Source organism: Tachypleus tridentatus, chromosome 7, assembly GCF_004210375.1.
Source record: "Tachypleus tridentatus isolate NWPU-2018 chromosome 7, ASM421037v1, whole genome shotgun sequence".
NCBI classification, from domain to species: Eukaryota; Metazoa; Arthropoda; class Merostomata; order Xiphosura; family Limulidae; genus Tachypleus; species Tachypleus tridentatus.
In genome coordinates, this window is record NC_134831.1 from 129,121,512 (window position 1) to 129,140,426 (window position 18,915).

General features: G+C 35.3%; 1 protein-coding gene across 1 annotated transcript in view; it reads right to left on the minus strand.

The window, feature by feature from the left end:
• Nucleotides 1–202: 202 nt before the first annotated feature.
• Nucleotides 203–18,915, minus strand: part of LOC143258113 (uncharacterized) — a 51,208-nt gene continuing 32,495 nt past the window's right edge. Inside the window, exons 6-10 of the mRNA XM_076517129.1 lie at nucleotides 17,260–17,484; nucleotides 8,326–8,562; nucleotides 6,175–6,303; nucleotides 4,713–4,956; nucleotides 203–801 (exon numbers count right to left, since the gene is read on the minus strand). Coding sequence (XP_076373244.1) covers nucleotides 672–801; nucleotides 4,713–4,956; nucleotides 6,175–6,303; nucleotides 8,326–8,562; nucleotides 17,260–17,484 — 965 coding nt within the window. The 3' untranslated portion in view covers nucleotides 203–671. The remainder of the gene's footprint in view (nucleotides 802–4,712; nucleotides 4,957–6,174; nucleotides 6,304–8,325; nucleotides 8,563–17,259; nucleotides 17,485–18,915) is intronic.

Consider the following 18,915-nt stretch of genomic DNA (forward strand, 5'->3'; position numbering starts at 1 on the left):
GAATTAACTACAGTTCAGTATTTTCCAAAACTGTGATCAGAGTTAATCTTACGATTATAACTTTAAATGTTAAAAAATAAACTATTCCGTTATTTATTGCATTTAATGTCAGTTTTATTTTACAAATTAAAAAAACAAAACAAATTAAATTGTACAAACTTTGACAAAAAAAAGTGTTTACTTACGTCTAAATTGTGCTTTAATCAATGTTTATAGCATCAACAACACATAAAAACAGAAATATAAACAATATAAACAGGTTGCATGTTTACACTTTAATTGGGAAACAGAAGGGCTGTGTCCAGTTAAAATCATGTTGTGATGATAAAAGATTATATGTTTAACAGAAAATGATCCAAAAAGCAAATTAAAAAGAAGTAACATTTTCTGAAAGAAAAACAACTAAACTTTAAGAAAACTGGCGTGTTTGTGAAACAATGATTCACTTACATAGTTGGGGAACATCGACACATAAATCCTCATGAATAACTCCAGTTAAGTCTTTGTTTCACTTTTTCTATTTATAATGATTATGTTATATTGCACGAAAGAAACACATACACTTGAAGTGGTAATAATTGGGCTTCATTCAGATTAGTTATATTCTCTTTTATAAAATCATTCCTGTCACACGAACCAGAGAAGACGAGACAGGGGAACCAGGAATGATCTCAAGCGATGAGTGGTCTGTCTAGATTGTCTGTTAAATCTATTATAGTTGCTTCGTATACACTGTCAGAAAACGGTCTAAAAGTAGAGGCATTTTCCTGGAGATTCAAGGAAAACTTCTCTGGATCATCACTGTTGCAGAACAAAACCCATTTCACGACACAGTAAAATGTACCTTAATATACAATATACAATAAATATACAATATGCATATTAATATACAATAAATGAGAAATAATCAGTAGGCAATTATTACTGTAAAAAATTTAATTATATATCACAAAATAACGATGAATTATTTTGAAGTTAAACACTAAGATACACAATAAGCTACCTGTGCTCTGCCAACCACTAGTATCAAACTCCGGGTTATAGCGTTGTAAGTTCGCAGATATACCACTAGGAGGCAGAATGATGAAAGAGATGATTTAATGAACTCTTTCGAATATCGTATTTGCACAAACAACAGATAGAGAGTATCCTTTAAACATGTTAATAAAAAACAAGGAATTGAGTATTTCTCAGAATAAAATTATAGTATTTTTTTATTCTTAAAATGTATATTATTTCTTAATATTTTTTCAATCTCCGTCTTTGTCTTTCAGAAGCCGCACCCTCTGCACATTCCGTGCAAGTAAAATATAACAATGTTCGTAACAAAAAGTTTCTTTCTACAGGGTGGCCCGTAAGTCCCTACCCATCCATATATCTTATGTATCCAGTGTATTTGTGTGATGTCCCTCATTCTCGCTGCATAATATTATGCAACGCCATGTTCTGTGAGACATTTTCCTCAACATAGCAGGGGTTATTGTTCCAAATGCCGTGGTAACAGCTGCCTTTAACTCATCATTAGTATTATAACGTTGTTTATAATAATATATGGATGGGTAGGGACTTACGGGCCACCCTGTACATAAGTGACTATATATTGGCATTATTTCTTTTGTATTGAAGATGGAAAATTTCTAGCCAATCACACCCTCAAATTCAATATATTTTTGAGACGAAAATAAGGGTTACGCACTTCATGAAATACAAACATAAACTAAACAATTGACGTAGTCCTCTTGGAATGTATAGAAGCTACAGCTGCATAACCTTTCTAATGTTGCTAGTAAGCACCGTGAAGGTTAGAAATATAACAGTACTGTCAGCTATTGTTTCAAATAATGTGAAGTAACGTTGAGCTCACTCGTTCCTTTTCGAATCTTCAGCGCAGTATATTACAAATAAAAGAAAGAGAGGTCAATACTTCGTTAAATTTTATGGCTGAAACTATTTTGGATATGCAAACCAGCAGGTCACGTGACACATTTTGGGCGTTCCTTAGTAGTGTGATGCAAGAGAAAATTGATGGCTTTTTGGGAACGGTGTGCCACAGTTCTTTCCGACGTAAAATATTCGTAAAGAAATGTTAAAATTGAGAATTAAAAAAAACAAAACATGAAGAGTTCTTGTACTTAATGGTATTGTAAAATAAAAAAATGTGGATTAACTTAGGGCACCAGACCCATCTAGAAAGAGAGTTGCAAAATAAAGTGAGACGTCTCATGGCACTTGAGAATCCACGAACAGAAAGGTCAGATGCAAAAGACACTTCTGTTGCTCCAGGCAACAGTGTACAGCATATTCATTCTACCATCTTATGCTTCAAACAGTTGGAAAATGAAACGGATATTCACATTATTACATACTGGTCGTGTCGCCAAACACAGATCCTATGGATTTGTAGGCTCGGAATGTTGAAACAGGCACTAGGAAACCGTCATCCTTGTTCATTAGATGAATTATTGAAAGCGTACAGAGAGGTATGCCTTGAACATAACGGCATTATGGTGGAGCACTGTGCAAAGTACAATATTGCTGTAAAACAATTTTCAAGATGCACAGTAGTAAGATAGAGATGACTGAAAGTAACAACACGGACTGCAAAGACGTGGCGAGGTTCCAAAATGGTCGTGCACAAACCTTTCTAAGCTGTTATTATCAGATTATATGATAGTAGTTTTAATGGATATATTTGTTAGTTGGTAAATGAGAAGGAACAATGATATTGCTTCTTTAGGGTTTGGGTTTAACTTTTACCAGTTAAAACTAGATACTCGTGTTAAATGGATTTTCATGAGTTTGAGAATAGCTTTATCCGTTTATTTTGGATAACCTGTGTGACAATAAGACAGAATAGTTGGACTTCTTCTGATTGTACCATCCTAAAACGACTGTTTAGTATTCACATTGAAAACCAGGGTGTGAAGATTAATGAAACATGGAGATATAACGACGGTTAAATATTGGATGCAGTAAACTCTTTATAACTAAATGTGAACTACTGGCGGTTGACTCTTGTTTCTAACTAAATATTTCCGATATGGTTGTTGCGATCAGATATCAACCATTGTCACATTTAATTGCTTGTACGATCCCTGAGTTATATCATTAATTAGTAACTAACTTCTTTATTTCACTGGAGAGGAGATATCCCACATTTTGATCCCAGGGTATAGATAACGCACCGGACTTCTATCAAGAGGACCTAGGATCGAATCCCAGCCGTCACCACCACATATGATGTTTTTCTTAGAACTTCCCTGAACAGTGAGAGATTAGCAACCGGAGATGGAAGAACATGTAGTGCTGTTAAACTTTCCCTGACTCCAAACGTGAAAAGGTGCAACAGTTGACTTATGTTATCTTCGCCTGACCCCTAGCATAAAGGAAGAGTTACAGCTAGCTTTTGTACGTTTCCACCATTTCCCAGGGTAAAAACGCGAAGGAACCTTCAGTAAATATTACGTTTCACCGATTCTTCTCTGAATTTCAGTAAGTGGGGTTTATGAAGTGGTGAGCCATTAATGATAATAAAAAGTTACCTACATCCATAGACATAAGTTGGTAAAACATCATGGTGACAATATATGATGCTACTGTTTGTACTCTTCGAGGTTCCAAAATATGTATTTATACTAGTATTTCTAGTGATTGTGTATTGAGTTATATATCTGGATGTCTTTGATATTCATATTTGTTGTGCTCTCTGTAACTGTGTTAAAGGCTACTACCATATAAAGTCCCTTGGAACATCTTTTTGTTATACCTTCAGTAAGCCCCCAGCTAGTACAGCGGTAAGCCTACAGATTTACAACGCTAAAATCAGGGGTTCGATTCTCCTTGGTCGGCTCGGCAGATAGCTACATGTGGATTTCCTATAAAAATACACACATACCTTCAGTAAATAGATAATAGACAGTTTCAGTAACTGCTTTGGGGGGTTATAACTCTAGGAGGACCCCTCAAGACGTCTTGTTTGCTATGCGTTAGTGTTCTTGAGAAAATGTTTGTGTTATAACATTCTGGAGAACATTAGGATGTTTAGGTTTCTCACTTCCATCTGGTGGTGCTATTAGTTACAACTCTTTAGTTGTTCTTTCTGTCGGCTTCTTCTTCACTCTCTCCGAAGTCATGCCTTATTATTGGATTAGTTTTATTTATATTTTTTATGTTTTTGTCCTGTATTTTTAATTGACTACTATTCTGCGAAATGTTTATCTTGTTAATTTTGGCTATCAGTCTTATGGTAACTATAAAAACAGCAGTGGCCCGGCATGGCCAAGTGGTAGGGCGCTTGACTCATAGTCTGAGTGGACATCCTCGCCTTTTCAGCCATGGAGGAGTTATAAGGTGATGGTCAATCTCATTATTCGTTAGTGAAAGAGTAGCACAAGACTTGGCAATGGGTGCTTATTACTAGTTGCCTTCCCTCTAGTCTTACACTACTATATTAGGTAGGGCTAGCGCGAACAGCCCTCGTGTAGCTTTGCGCGAAATTCAGAAACAAACAAACAAATGTACACAATAACGCATTAAACATGTAGCTGTGTAAGATGACAGTAACATTCAGAAACTTAACATGAAGGTTCTATAGCATTTGACTCTTCCAACAATACAGCTAAATAGAAAGTTGTTTATCAATAACACTTAGTTACTCAGCTACGATTACAAAATAAAGTTTTTTCATATATTTAGTTCTTCATGATACTTACTACTTCTGTTTCTTTGTTTCAAGTCTAGAACAACCATACTTCCTGACAAAACGGTGGTAGAACTTGAGTACTCGACAATGGCATGATGCTATCACAATGAGAATGACCATGCAGGCTCCTGCCAATGTCGAGACGGCAATATAGACACTGTGGACGTGTTTTGAGGAAATACTAACACCCTCTAGCGGTTCTTCTGTTCTTCCTTGAGTGTGTGCCATTGGAGTGACTGGATTTGAAAATTCAGCTAAATTAAAAAAGAAAAAAGTATTTACGATAACTTTGAACGTATTAATTATATTAATATAAATAAATATATTTCAATTAAAAGTATTCAGACATTTGTCGGTTTCTTTTTTGATAACTTCAAAGCTACACAATGAACTATATTTGCTCTGCTCATCGTGGGTATAGAAAACTGATTTTTGGTGATTTAAACCTTTCGAGTTGTCTCTGAGCTAGCGGTGCGGGGCTACAAGTGGTGCATATTGTGGTTTAAGTGTAATGAGATTCTTATAATTCACTAATGTAATTAGTTTCATTGTCTTTCAGTCAGTACAGGAGCAATATCAATAATAAATCTCACATGGAATAAACCTCTTAACTGACGTATTTCATTCTCATTTATGTCTAAGTTTACAGTATGTCATTTTAATAAAGAATGCGGTAAGGAAATACATCTCTTCTATATAAGCTTGCTGAGAATCCTATTACTTTTGGAAGGCGCGGGATGGCCATCAGATATCAGAGTGGACAAGCCAGGTTCGAGGAAACATGAAGTTCTGGAGGTAGTACAACACCCTCTGGCATGAAGTACTTGTATACCTACTGTTTTATTTAAATGTTGAAACATAGTAATAACAACCGAATTTTTAGTTTCGGTAATACGTAAGACTTACAGTTTTGTTAAATGTCTTTCAGCGTTGCTGGTGATACCACAAAATATTTCGTGCACTTTAATTTTTTAGAGCATTATAAGAACAATAGACAATCCCTTAGCGTGTGGGATGGGTGGCGGAGTGCTACAAGTTGACCGGTCTTCATTCTGTTCAGTAGTTCAAAATAAAGGGGTGAAGACACCTAGCAACTTTGCCATAAAAAACAAAATAGAAATATTGCTTTTTTGGGAGGGGACTACCTTGTATACTTTGTTATGTACTTGTCATGAATATTTCACATTTATGTAAAACATTTCGTTGCGCGTACTAGATTTCGAACTTTGTTAATAGTAAATATATAACGTATTCTTAAACAGAAAAAAATATAAAAGGGGTCTTATTATAGTGCAAATGTATCTTAGAACTGTATTGGACTGTCCAGCCCGTAATGTTCGATAATTCTATTTTTTCATCTCAAAACGTTTTTAGTGACCTAGAATTTAAACTTAATTTAATAATTTTGTCCCAGGGGAATTAGAAATTAATCGCCCAGGACCACCATAAACTGTAGAATTAATAAAACAAACCTGTGCACGTGTCTCCAGTGTACCCTGGTGAGCAGGAACAGAAGAAAGAATCAGTGCTAGGCCAGCATTGTCCACCGTTCTCACAGGGATTAGGATAACAGGGGTCGAAATGTTGTGTGCAGCCTGCTCCTGTAAAATCCCATCATTTAGATTGTTCACGTGCAATAAACATGTCTATAACGGCAACATGATTTGGAACTTTTTTTTTAGTTTTTTTGTTTGCACTGCATCAGGCAGGACTCTCACGAAGTTCCTGATGACATATCATTAATGAGAAATAAACGTAAACAAGTTATAAAATTATTAAGTACAACAAATTCAGATTTTCTACAGATACATTCGACGAATACGAGATACCATAGTTAGCTTTAAGAAAAATAAATTAATCATATATTTGGTAATACACACAACTTGTTCAAAAGGTTTATGAAATAAAGCACGACCCAAACAACAACACGTCAATTTTCACAGGATAATGTATGTGTTTTCTCATAACAAATCCACATCGGTCCATTTGCTGAGCCAACCGAGAGGAATCGAACCGCTGATTTTAGCGTTGTAAATCCGTAAACTTACCGCTGTACTAGCAGGGAGCTTCACGGGATAAATACAGTCATACCTATATTTTTACACTAGTCGTAGATTACATAATAACGATAAGAAAGTAAAGAGTCTCATGTTAAAATAGTTCGTCAAACCAGTCATTCTTAACTGAACTGAAAAAATTAAACAGGTTTCGCATATAGCAATTGTCAAACTTGCAATCGTTGGCTTAAATGGACGAATGAGACAGTCTTTGCGTAAACCACTTTTCAATCTATTCATTACTGATTGTTTGTTATTGTTTTTTGAATTTCGCACAAAGCTACTCGAGGGCTATCTGCACTAGCCGTCCCTAATTTAGCAGTGTAAGACTAGAGGGAAGGCAGCTAGTCATCACCACCCACCGCCAACTCTTGGACTACTCTTTTACCAACGAATAATGGGATTGATCGTCACATTATAACGCCCCTACGGCTGAAATGGCGAGCATGTTTGGTGCGATGGAGATTCGAACCCGCGTCTCTCAGATTACGAGTCGAAAGCCTTAACACACCTGGCCATGTTGGGCCCATTCCTTACTGATTTAAATTAAAAAGTGTAAACAATCTCTGTGTAAAGGGTTGCTGCATTATTTTAATTAATTATTGAAGGTCGTTGAATACAGTTAAATATTAAATTAATTTCGTATGAACTCAAAAACGTCCCTCATTAGTATGTCTACGGACTTATAACACTAAAATCGAGTTTCGATACCCGTGGGGGACAGAGCACAAATAGCCCATTCTGTAGCTTTGTGTTTAACTGCAAACAAAACAAGCGTAAAGATAAATATAAAGCTTTCATTTAGCATAACAGATAAAGATGTGAAAAATATCAATCATAATTTTGCCTTAACAGAAGTCTCCCGCGGTAAGTCTACGGATATACAACCCTGAAATCAGGGGTTCGATTCCCCTCGGTGGAGTCAACAGATAGAACAATGTGGCTTTGCTATAAGAAAACAGAAACACACGCCTTAACAGAAATAAAAGATATGAAACAATATCTACCATTATTCTATCATTAAAGATATGAAAAATATTTACCATTATTTTGCCATAACAGATGAAATATTTTTAAAAAGTATCTACTAAAATTTTGCCATAACATATAAAGAATGAAACAAATAAGAATAATTAATATACTCGGTGGACAGTGGCAAAAATAGAATCCCCGTAAAAACGTTAATGTAATAATTCTATTGTATTTCAAGCGAAGTCATCCAGAAATATTTCATTTCTTATCCTTAGTTTTTTTCACTTTATTGGTTGTGATGGTACTATACACTTTGTTTGTTTAAAGTTAACCACAAAGCTACATAATTGGCTGTCTGTGTTCTACTCACCACGGGTATCAAAACCCGGTTTATAGCGTTGTAAGTCCGCAGACATACTGCTGTGCCACTGGGATGGCGGGAAAACTATGGGCCACACTTTATTCGATACCATAAAAATAAATACTGTCAGAATTTCCAACACGGCAAGTAGATACACAAAATATTCAGTGTGACAGAAACAAAAAATTCAATAAATCCGGTTTGACAAATAAAGAAGTTACAAATAAAATTACCATTATACCCGGGATGACAGACACAGCTGTAGTTGTTGCCTTTGTCGACACACTGGGCTGGGCTTGGACAGGGGTTACTTTCACATAAGTCAACTTTCACTTGACACCTTCGACCTTTATATCCTGGACCACAGAGACATTTGTATCCTGCAACTAGGTCTTCACAAGCGCCATTATTAATACAGGGACTAGAATCACACTCATCGTATTCAAATTCACAATGATCGCCTCCGTAACCTCCAAGAGAGAGAAAATTATTACAATAGAAATTATAAAGTAGACATTTCGGCGAGCTTTACTTACAAAAACATACACACTTCGTAAAAATTATAACAATAAAATAACTGGTACTTGGTAACAAGGAACCTCCTTAAACAGGTAATCATTTGTGGTATACCAAAGTATCGTAAGAAACTTCTATTAAGACGTCATTTCAAACACAGAAAAACAGGAAACTTTATTATATATATTTATATACGATATAAAGTTTCTAAGACTTTCAACACTGTCCGTATTTTAATTAGGAGAAATTTTCTGGCTAATCATTAGGTAATCGCATTCACCAAAGAAGAACCATTGTGAGGACTAACCTTGCTTTAATTATTTAGGAGCACGATACCTAAATAGGTATCGAAATTCCAAAACAAACAAACAATTAAATAGAGCTGATAATTTATTATTGTTCTATTTCAGAACTGGAGGTTTGAAAGAATAAAATTGTTGTTAACAATCACACATGTAAAGAAACGAATAATCCTCTGTGGCTTTAATAACCTCATTCAAGACTTTACGTTAGAACGGTGTTGTTTAACCTTTTTTTGGATAACTGACACCTTTGAGAATCTAATTCGAAAGCTAGGAATCTCCTGCTGAGAAAAATGCACATCAACATATACGCACACTCATACACACAAAATAATGGAAGAAAAAATCAATTTTTTTTCTGCTTCGAACCCCCTGAAGCCTTTCTATGGACTATTAACACCTTCTGCATTAGAATCTACCTTTTTATGATTATAGTTACTGTTTTATAACACTGAATAAGGTTTCGTTGAAGTCAAAATGTAAACCCGGTGTTTATCTGTTCTGTAATTAAGGTGTTTCTTTATTAGTGTTTCTTTAATTAATAACATTGGTTAAAATATTTAATATATTTTCTGTCAGGTCAAACATTAGATTTCAGGCTACTTTCAAAGAACAATAGAAAGTAAGTTACAGTTGAAACATTAAATGTAATTAATCTTCACATCTAGTACAACATAAACTCGGTAGAAATGTTTGAGTTTAGTAAACAGTTCATATTTTGTGTGTCCCCTTTCTGTTTTAATAACTACAGAAAGTATTTGAAGAATTTTTGCAATATATCTAATCAAAGTGTTATTTGGAATTTTACTCCAAATTTCTCTAATACACTCCTATAAAGTTTCTTTGGAAGTAGCTTTTGATTTGTCAAGATTTTGATTCATCAAATCCCAGATCATTATTTGAATGACTTCAACAGCTTCTTTCTCAGCTAAATAATTTCTGCATAGGTTGAATGAGTGTTTGGAGTCGTTATTGTTTCGGTAGTAGAATCCTTTACTAACGATATAAAATCCACTGTGTTTATAATGACGGATCAGTACCTGATGGTACGTACGTTGGTCCATAATTCCATCTCTTTTGCAACTGTCTTCTGTCGACTTAGCAGACAAAACACACCCAAACCAATACATTGTCTTCCCCATGCTTCACATTATGGGCTATGCATTGCGATAAGTATCTTTCAATTTTTTCTTTTTGCCGGACATACAACCTACGCTTTGAACCAAATATTTTAAACGTGGACTCTTCCGTCCATAACACCCTTTTACAATCATCACTAGTTCAGCTTTTGTAAGCAAATTTCAGTCTCTTGACAATATTTGGAATAGAAGTAAAGGTTTGTTTTAAACTGATACGTGACCAAATGTTCCATTTCTGTTAAGTCTTCTTCATACTGTAGATCTGGATATTTGTCTGTAATTTGGTACATGGTTGTTTATATCATGCTTGAGACCCGTAGCAGTCTTTCTTTTGTTCCAAATGGTACATAAACAAAGATACTCAACATCAGTATCATTGAGTTTAGGTGATTTACCTCTTGCTTTTCTATTTTCAGACTTGCTTGTCTCAGTCTTACAATCTAGGTTGTACTTGACTGTGTTTGAGGAGCATTTCAAGTCTGTAGCAATTTGTTGGATAGCCCAACCAGCATCACGTAAAGCTTTTATGCGAACCCGTGATGACGAGAATACCACTATAATAAAAATGTATCTCAGGACGGCTGGTATTGGTATTAAAACTTTTACTAATAAAGCAGAGAACAACGTTTCAACCTTCTTAGGTTATCTTCAGGTTAACAAAGAGAGAGCTTGCGACTGGCCGTTGCCGGGCGCATATTATAGGGACGACAGTATAAACAGGTACGGTATTGTAGGGGGCGTTGTATAGTATTAATATAGGTATAAAGATGTTCCTTTATACTGTATTAGATTAATTTTGGTTTTAGTTGTTGTATGAGTAGGGCTTTTTTGATTTTGCGTTTATTTATATTTGTTTCCCTATTTAGTATTTTCTTGTTTTCTATGGTTAGGTTGTGTTTATTTGATTTGCACTGTTGAAAAACGTGTGAATGTATTTTTTTTTTTTTGAATCTGGTTTCCATTTTCTGCTTGTTTTTTTAATATGTTGTGTTTTTGATTTGTTTCATGTGCTGAGTTCCAGAGAAAGTATAATCCAGTATGGGGGATTTTTTTGTGGATTTCTGTCTTGAATTATGTATCGGTTCTTATGATCTTGAGGTTGATAAATGCTATTTAATTAGTTTTTTCCTGTAATGTTTTTAATTTTTCTATTATAATTTTATTATTAATATTATTTAGCACCGTGCTCCGCTGTTCGGCTCAAAGCCCCCTACCCCCTCATGACCCACAAATATCCTAGCATCCCGATCAAACTTCTTCATATTCCCAATTAATTCCATAAATCCCTTCAGAACAACTATCTGTAGAACGTGATCAAGCCATTTTTCGTTCCGATATCTTGTGTGAATATGAATGCGAGTGAGGATGCGAGTTTAGCGACCCCTACCCTGCAGACTTAGAACCTTTTTTATTTTGAGCGATATCCAAAGCACGTTATATAAGAATATCTCCAGGCTAGGGGTTATACCATATAAATAAGAATATCTCCAGGCTATTATCACCGAGACCGTCTGGCAAATTTGATTTTGCTATATCCAAAACACAACGTTAAATAATATAGAATTCTACAAAATAGGATAAATTTGTTTTTTCTAGTGTGTGTAATAATTTATTTTTAACAATGCTATAAACAATAGTAACAAAATAAATCTTACATTACAACACTTAGCATGAAACACTTCCATATGAATATAGCCAAGAGTAACAACACCAGAAAGTTAACATCTTACATTACAACACTTAGCATGAAACACTTCCATATGAATATAGCCAAGAGTAACAACACCAGAAAGTTAACATCTTACATTACAACACTTAGCATGAAACACTTCCATATGAATATAACCAAGAGTAACAACACTAGAAAGTTAACATCTTAAATTACAACACTTAGCATGAAACACTTCCATATGAATATAACCAAGAGTAACAACACTAGAAAGGTAACATCTATATTTGAAGAACAATTTCTTATTTCTGAAACTTTATTTTTTCTAGTTATTGGCAATCATCATCAGTTACACTTAAACTGTTATTTTCACTCTAATCACTCTAGCGGAGTCTTACAAAATATTTCTCCTTTTTACACAATCCTTCTCCAGTGTCGCCTGCCAGCAAGCCAAAGCTCTAACAACAAAAAAAAACACCATAAGAATTATGGCACGCCGAAAGCAAATTAAATGATAGTACCAGTAAAAATACGGATTTCGGGATACAGAGAAGCAAACCGAATCAAAATTACGTAAAAAAAAAAAGGACTTAGAAATCTGAAAAGGTATGTGTGAATTTGAAGTATCAGGAGATGGGGTTCAGTTTCATTTCTCTATGACACTAGGGTTGAAATTTAGATTTTTGTAATTGTTTGTTTATAATTAAACACAGAGCTACACAACGGGTTATCTGTGCTCTGCCCGTCACGAGTAAGAAAACCGGGATTCTAGCGTTTTAAGTCCACAGACTTATCGCTGAGACACTGAAAGGTGATTTTTGTAATTTCAATTTTTTTTAAGAGCAGCATTTTAATCTCTCTAAACCTTTTATTGAAAACTTACTCAAACAAGTGACAAAATACAACACAAACTGTTCTAAAGCTGTGTTTAAATATGATAACCTGCCCTAAATAAGATAATTATTAGTCAACAATCTATAATTTTAAATTATAATTTACAAAAACAAATTATATTACTTTAGAACCTATTTTTCAAAGTATAATTATGTATCACAATCACAAAGTCTGAAACTAAGAACATTTACCTTTTAGTTTTCAAAGAATCTTTATCAAATTTGGTAGTGTTTTTTATTCGTAGTTTTATAAAGAATATTGTTTGTTTGTTTTTGAATTTCGCGCAAAGCTACACGAGGGCTATCTGCGCTAGTCGTCCTTAATTTAGCAGTGTAAGACTAGAGAGAAAGCAGCTAGTCATCACCACCAATTGATAACTCTTGGACTCCTCTTGTACCAGCGAATAGTGTGATTTACTGTAATATTATGACACCGTCACGGCTGAAAGGACGAGCATGTTTGGTGTAACAGCAATTCGAACCCGTGACCCTCAGATTACGCACGAGTCGAGCACCTTAACCACCTGGCCATGCTGGACCCATGTATAGAATAAGCTATCTACAGCAATGTATAACTAAGCTAACAAGTATAGACATAGCTATTACTATTTTGTTCTTACTTTAAAATTTACAAAAATAAAAACATACCGTAAATATTTCTAGATCTAGAACTGTAACCGATACCACTTTAATCTCCTTATAAACATGTTCAACATTTTCTTTAATTACACGTATTATAATCTGCACAAAAAGAAATATTTCGTCATATTTATTTGACTGTTGATATATATACTACTGTTGTTAGTTTTGTCTTATGATGTCTTAAACATAAAAGTAACGAAAAATGACCAAATTCTCCTTCTATGCTCAAACAGTAGAATAAGTGAAAAGTATTTTTAATTGAATAAGGTATTGATTTAGTAATTAGTTTTTTTTTATGATATTCAGTAGTGAATAAGGAGCTAATATTACACAGAGAAAGTCATATTTAAAAAAACTCAGACGGACTTTGAAATTGCACTATTCCGCGCATCATTACCCGATCAAGGCTCCGGTAAGAGGGACCGAAATCTCGCAAAACGTTTTTAACGTAAGGAACACTCCATCACTTCTTTTTACGTAATAGTTTATTTAAAATATGAGTTTAAAGAACAGTTAGAAAAATAATCGTTAAATAATACTTCTGTAAGGTGGCTTTCAAACGTACATCACTTCAATGTTGTTACAGTTCTTATAAAAAATGATTATATAAATCTGAATTAAATGCTTTGAAAATTTACGATATCATCCATACCTCAAAAAAACAGACATAAACCGAGGGACGCGGGTTCGAATCCTCGTCACACCAAATATCCTTCCAGCCATGGGGACGTTATAATGTGATGGTCAATCCCACTATTCATTGGTAAAAGGGTAGCCCAAGAGTTTGCGGTGGGAGGTGATGACTAGTCGCCTTCCCTCTATTCTTAGACTTAGGGACGGCTAGTGCAGATAGCCCCGTGTAGTTTTGCGCGAAGTTCAAATCAAACCAAACCTAAACACAGACGTGAAAAATATCCTTCAGATGTTTTCTTTAGTGAGGTGTACTATTCTTCCCCGCTGGTGCGGCGGTAAGTCTTCTGATTTACAATGCTAAAATCAGAGGGTTCTATTCCCCTCAGTGGACTCAGCAAATAGTCCAATGTGGCTTTGCTATAAGAAAAAACACACACAGGTAGTATTTATATTATACCCCTTTACGTTTCTTTCTTTAGGGTAATAAACGTTAGTTTAAATTGAAGTAAGTCATACTACTTTATGCAATATTATTGTTGGTTTCTACAGGTAAAGGAAGACTAATATGTAACATGTAAAACTTATAATTTATTTAAAGTACTGTTACAGTTGCTACATAGTAAATAAGCACCATACTAATATCGTCAGCTTATACACTCTTGAAATAATGGCAAGGTGGTTAGGGCGCTCGACTACTAATGTGAGGGTAGAGGGTTTGAATCCCTGTTACACCAAACATAATCGCTCTTTCAGCCATGGGGGTATTATAATGTTATGATCAATTCCACTATTCGTTGGTAAAAGAGTAGCTAAAGAGTTGGCGGTGGGTGATGATGACTGGCTGCCTTCCATCTGGTTTACACTACTAAATTAAGGACGGCTAGCGCAGATAGTCCTCGAGTAGCTTTGTGAGACATTCAAAACAAACTCACATTCGTATTTGATACATTTATGAGATATGTAATTTTTTTGAAGTTCAAAAACAAACAAATAAACTTCAAATAATTTAACTTTACATCTGATCAAGTATTATTTAATTTAAGATAATCTTTGTACCTCCAGCCATCTTTGGAAATCGAATTCTCGAAACGTTTTCTAACAAATAATTACAAGTTATAATTTGCAACCTGTCTTTAATTTAACAATTTAAAATTGTTTTCTAGTGCTGTATTACATAATGAAAGTATTTTCGAAAACCGAGGAGCATAACTTTATTCTGTTTTCTGATCAATTATGTTTGTATTTGATAATAACAGAATATTGTTGTTTTGAATTAAGCACAAATCTACACAATGGGTTATCTGTAATCCCCCCATCACGGGTATCGAAACCCGATCTTTAGCGTTGTAAGTCTGCAAGTATGCCGCTGTGCCACTAGCGATCAATAACTGGATGAGAGCTTCCATTCTTTCTTTCAGATCTGAATTAGAAGTGTTTTTTCATTATTAAAGCTAACTGTTTCCACTGTTAGGGTATTGCCTTTTAAAAATTGGTGCAAAACATTATTTATTGTATTATATAAATGATGGTTTTAAGACCCGATTACATCCAAGTTGACTTCATTCAGCATTTATATTATCAACTGCTTACTTGACTTTGTTTTAGATTTTAAGATGAAGTATTAGAAATCTTATAAATATCGTTTGTTTTGAATTTCGCGAAAAGCTACAGGAGGGCTATCTGCGCTAGCCGTCCCTAATTTAGCAGTGTAAGACTAGAAGAAAGTCTCACTAGGGAAGACTAGTCATCATCACCACGCACAGCCAACTTTTGGGTTACTCTTTTATCAACAAATAATGGGATTGATCGGAACATTATAACGCCCCCACGGCTTAAATCATCATCACCACCCACAGCCAACTTTTGGGTTACTCTTTTACCAACGAATAATGGGATTGATCGGAACATTATAACGCCCCCATGGCTTAAAGGGTAAACATGTTTGGTGTGATGGGGATTTGAAACCGCGACTTTCATGTTGCGAGTCGAACGCCCTAACGACCTGGCCTCCCTGTCAAACTTTGTAAAGTATAGTTGTTCATAATTTCAAACCGAATGATTGCCCACAGAGAATAAATAGTACTTTTGAATATAAATAACCAAATCAATTTTGAGCTTACAATCAAATATTCATAATTTTACGATAAAGCACATTTTATTTTTCAAGTTCACTTATTATATTTTGTAATAAAAATTCAATATAAAAGTGTCGCCGACGATGAAAAATGAAACTGTATGTCTGATCTTCTGCGTTGACTTTCAGTGGTTTTTCCAACAGGATCATCTTCATAAAACCATTTGAAATGAGAAGCACAAAATTTAAAAACCTATCTTTAGATTACTTATTGCATAATCTATACAGTACTATTTTCCCACTAAACATGGAAATTGGACCGGTAATGGCCTGGCATGGCCTAGCGCGTTAAGGCGTGCGCTTCGTAATCTGAGGGTCGCGGGTTCGCGCCCGAGTCGCGCCAAACATGCTCGCCCTCCCAGCCGTGGGGGCGTTATAATGTGACGGTCAATCCCACTATTCGTTGGTAAAAGAGTAGCCCAAGAGTTGGCGGTGGGTGGTGATGACTAGCTGCCTTCTCTTACACTGCTAAATTAGGGACAGCTAGCACAGATAGCACTCGAGTAGCTTTGTGCGAAATTCCAAAACAAACAAGGACCGGTAATTTTGGTGTATTTATGTTCTTATATTTCGAACTACCAGTACGAGTATTTGAAAACTCCATCATAAAAAAATCTGGAACTTCATAATTTATTTTGGTTTTTACGATGAAGAATATCCATAATTTACATCTCTCTTTGTGTGTGTTTTTCTTTTAGAAATACCTTTCACTCGGTTTCAGCGGGGCTTTGCGGCTCTAAAGTTTTTTGGTTTTTTTTCGAGTACAAACTTTTAGCTCGTAGCTCCATCTCTTGACAGATTTGAGATGTAATTATAGCCGTGGTTATAGAGGACTCCACCCCCGCTAGTACAGTGGTAAGTCTACGGATTTATCACACTAAAATCAGGGATTCGATTCCCCTCGGTGGACCCAGCAGAAAGCCTGATGAGGCTTTGCTTTAAGAAAACAAACAAACAATTGAGGAGTTCCTTTTGCATTACAAAAACTCAGAAGAGTAACAAGTTATTAAAATATTGTCCAAAGCAATGTATTATTTCATCATTTTACTTGTGTCAAACTTTTGGAAGAACATATGTTAATTTAAAATACATCTTGACTGTCTAGATGTGTGTGTCCAAAGGGAGAGATTTATGAATTTGTTTACGCGTGGAAATAGAAAAGTAGTACTTTTCCTCCTTACCCTGTTTGTTGAGTCGAATAATACATTGTTTGTTTTTACAAGTTCGAAGTAAACTCACCAGGTAAGCAGTAGCACTTGTAGCCTCCAACACCATCTTCGCAAACCCCGTGAACACAAGGATTTGACAAACACTCATCGATATTTATTTCACACTTCTTTCCCGTGAATCCCGGCTGACAACCACAACTGTAAGCTGTTTGATTCCCCCAACAGGTAGCGTTGTTCAAGCACGGTTGACTGTCACATATGTGTACCACATCATCACACGACTGTCCGTGATAGCCTATTAAAGTTGTCCACATAGGAAAAAAAAATATTTTAACATTATTTCACTTCATATTTTGTCCTTACTATCATGGCAGAAACCTTGTTTTTTTTTTTAATAAATTCGAATTGTTGTTTTGTTTCTCTCGTAATCTGAGGGTCGTGGGTTCGAATCCCCGTCGCAACAAACATGTTCGTCATTTCAGCCATGGGGGCGTTATAATGTTATGGTCAATCCCACTATTTCTTAGTAAAAGAGTAGTTCAAAAGTTGGCGGTTGGTGGTGATAACTAGCTGCCTTCACTCTAGTCTTACACTGCCAAATTAGAGACGGCTAGCGCAGATAGCCCTTGTGTAGCATTGCGCGAAATTCAAAACAAACAAACAAACTGATAAATCTTGTATTCGATCCTCCAGTGGCTTAGTTAGTTTTTGTCAGGTTGTTGGAAAAATAATGGCGGATTTTTATATTAAAATTTTAGTCATTTATAAGCATAAGAAACCTGTCTTTTTTTTACGACTTTATATATACCATTGAAAAACTAAAACTTTCTTCTGTTCATTAGTGTTTTTATTGTTTTCTAAAACTTTATTTCCAATATTTCAAACCCTTACAATTACTGATGGAAAAAAAGTTGTGCATAATTTTTTTTGCATGAATTCAAACTTGGTCATAATACGTCTCAAACGTCTTGCATTATTAACCAAGCATGGGGTGAAGTAGCCACCTCCGAATGTACAGTACAGTGTTGGTTCCAAAAGTTTCATACTGGAGATGTGAGTCTTGAATATAAGGAGGACAGAAGACGTCCTTTTACTGTTGAAAACGACCAAATGAGAGCATTACTGGAAGGAAACCCACACCAAAATGTTGGAGAAATGGCACAAGAATTGGGTTGGCATTTCTACAATTTTGGACCATGTCGAGCACACTGGAAAAGTGTAAAAGTTCGATAAATGGGTTTCACACGAAATGGGTCTGGCTCTCCAACCTTTGCAGATGTGATCCTTGCTGTATGGGGGCGTACATTATCCAGGTGTAAGACAACACCTTTACGATTGATTAAAGTAAGCCTCTTTTCTTTCAGTGCAACATTCAAGCACTCTAACTGTTGACAACAGAAGTTTGATGTAATCGTTACATTGAATGGCAGCAACTTAAAGTGGATCACACTAACAATATCCCACCAAATGTTTAATAAGACTTTCTTAGGATGGAGGTTCATTTCGGGCTGTGCTTTAGCCAGTTTACCTGCTCTGAGCCATTGTCTGCAGCACTTAACATTTTTATAAAATATCTATTTTTCATCTCCAGTCACTAACATGTCTAAAAAAGGTAAGTGACATTCACAAGATTGCAGAGAAGTGCAAATGTCCATTCTGGCTCTAAGATTGGCTTCTGTCAAATTATGGAGAACCCATTTTCCAAGTTTTGACACCTTTCCAAGCT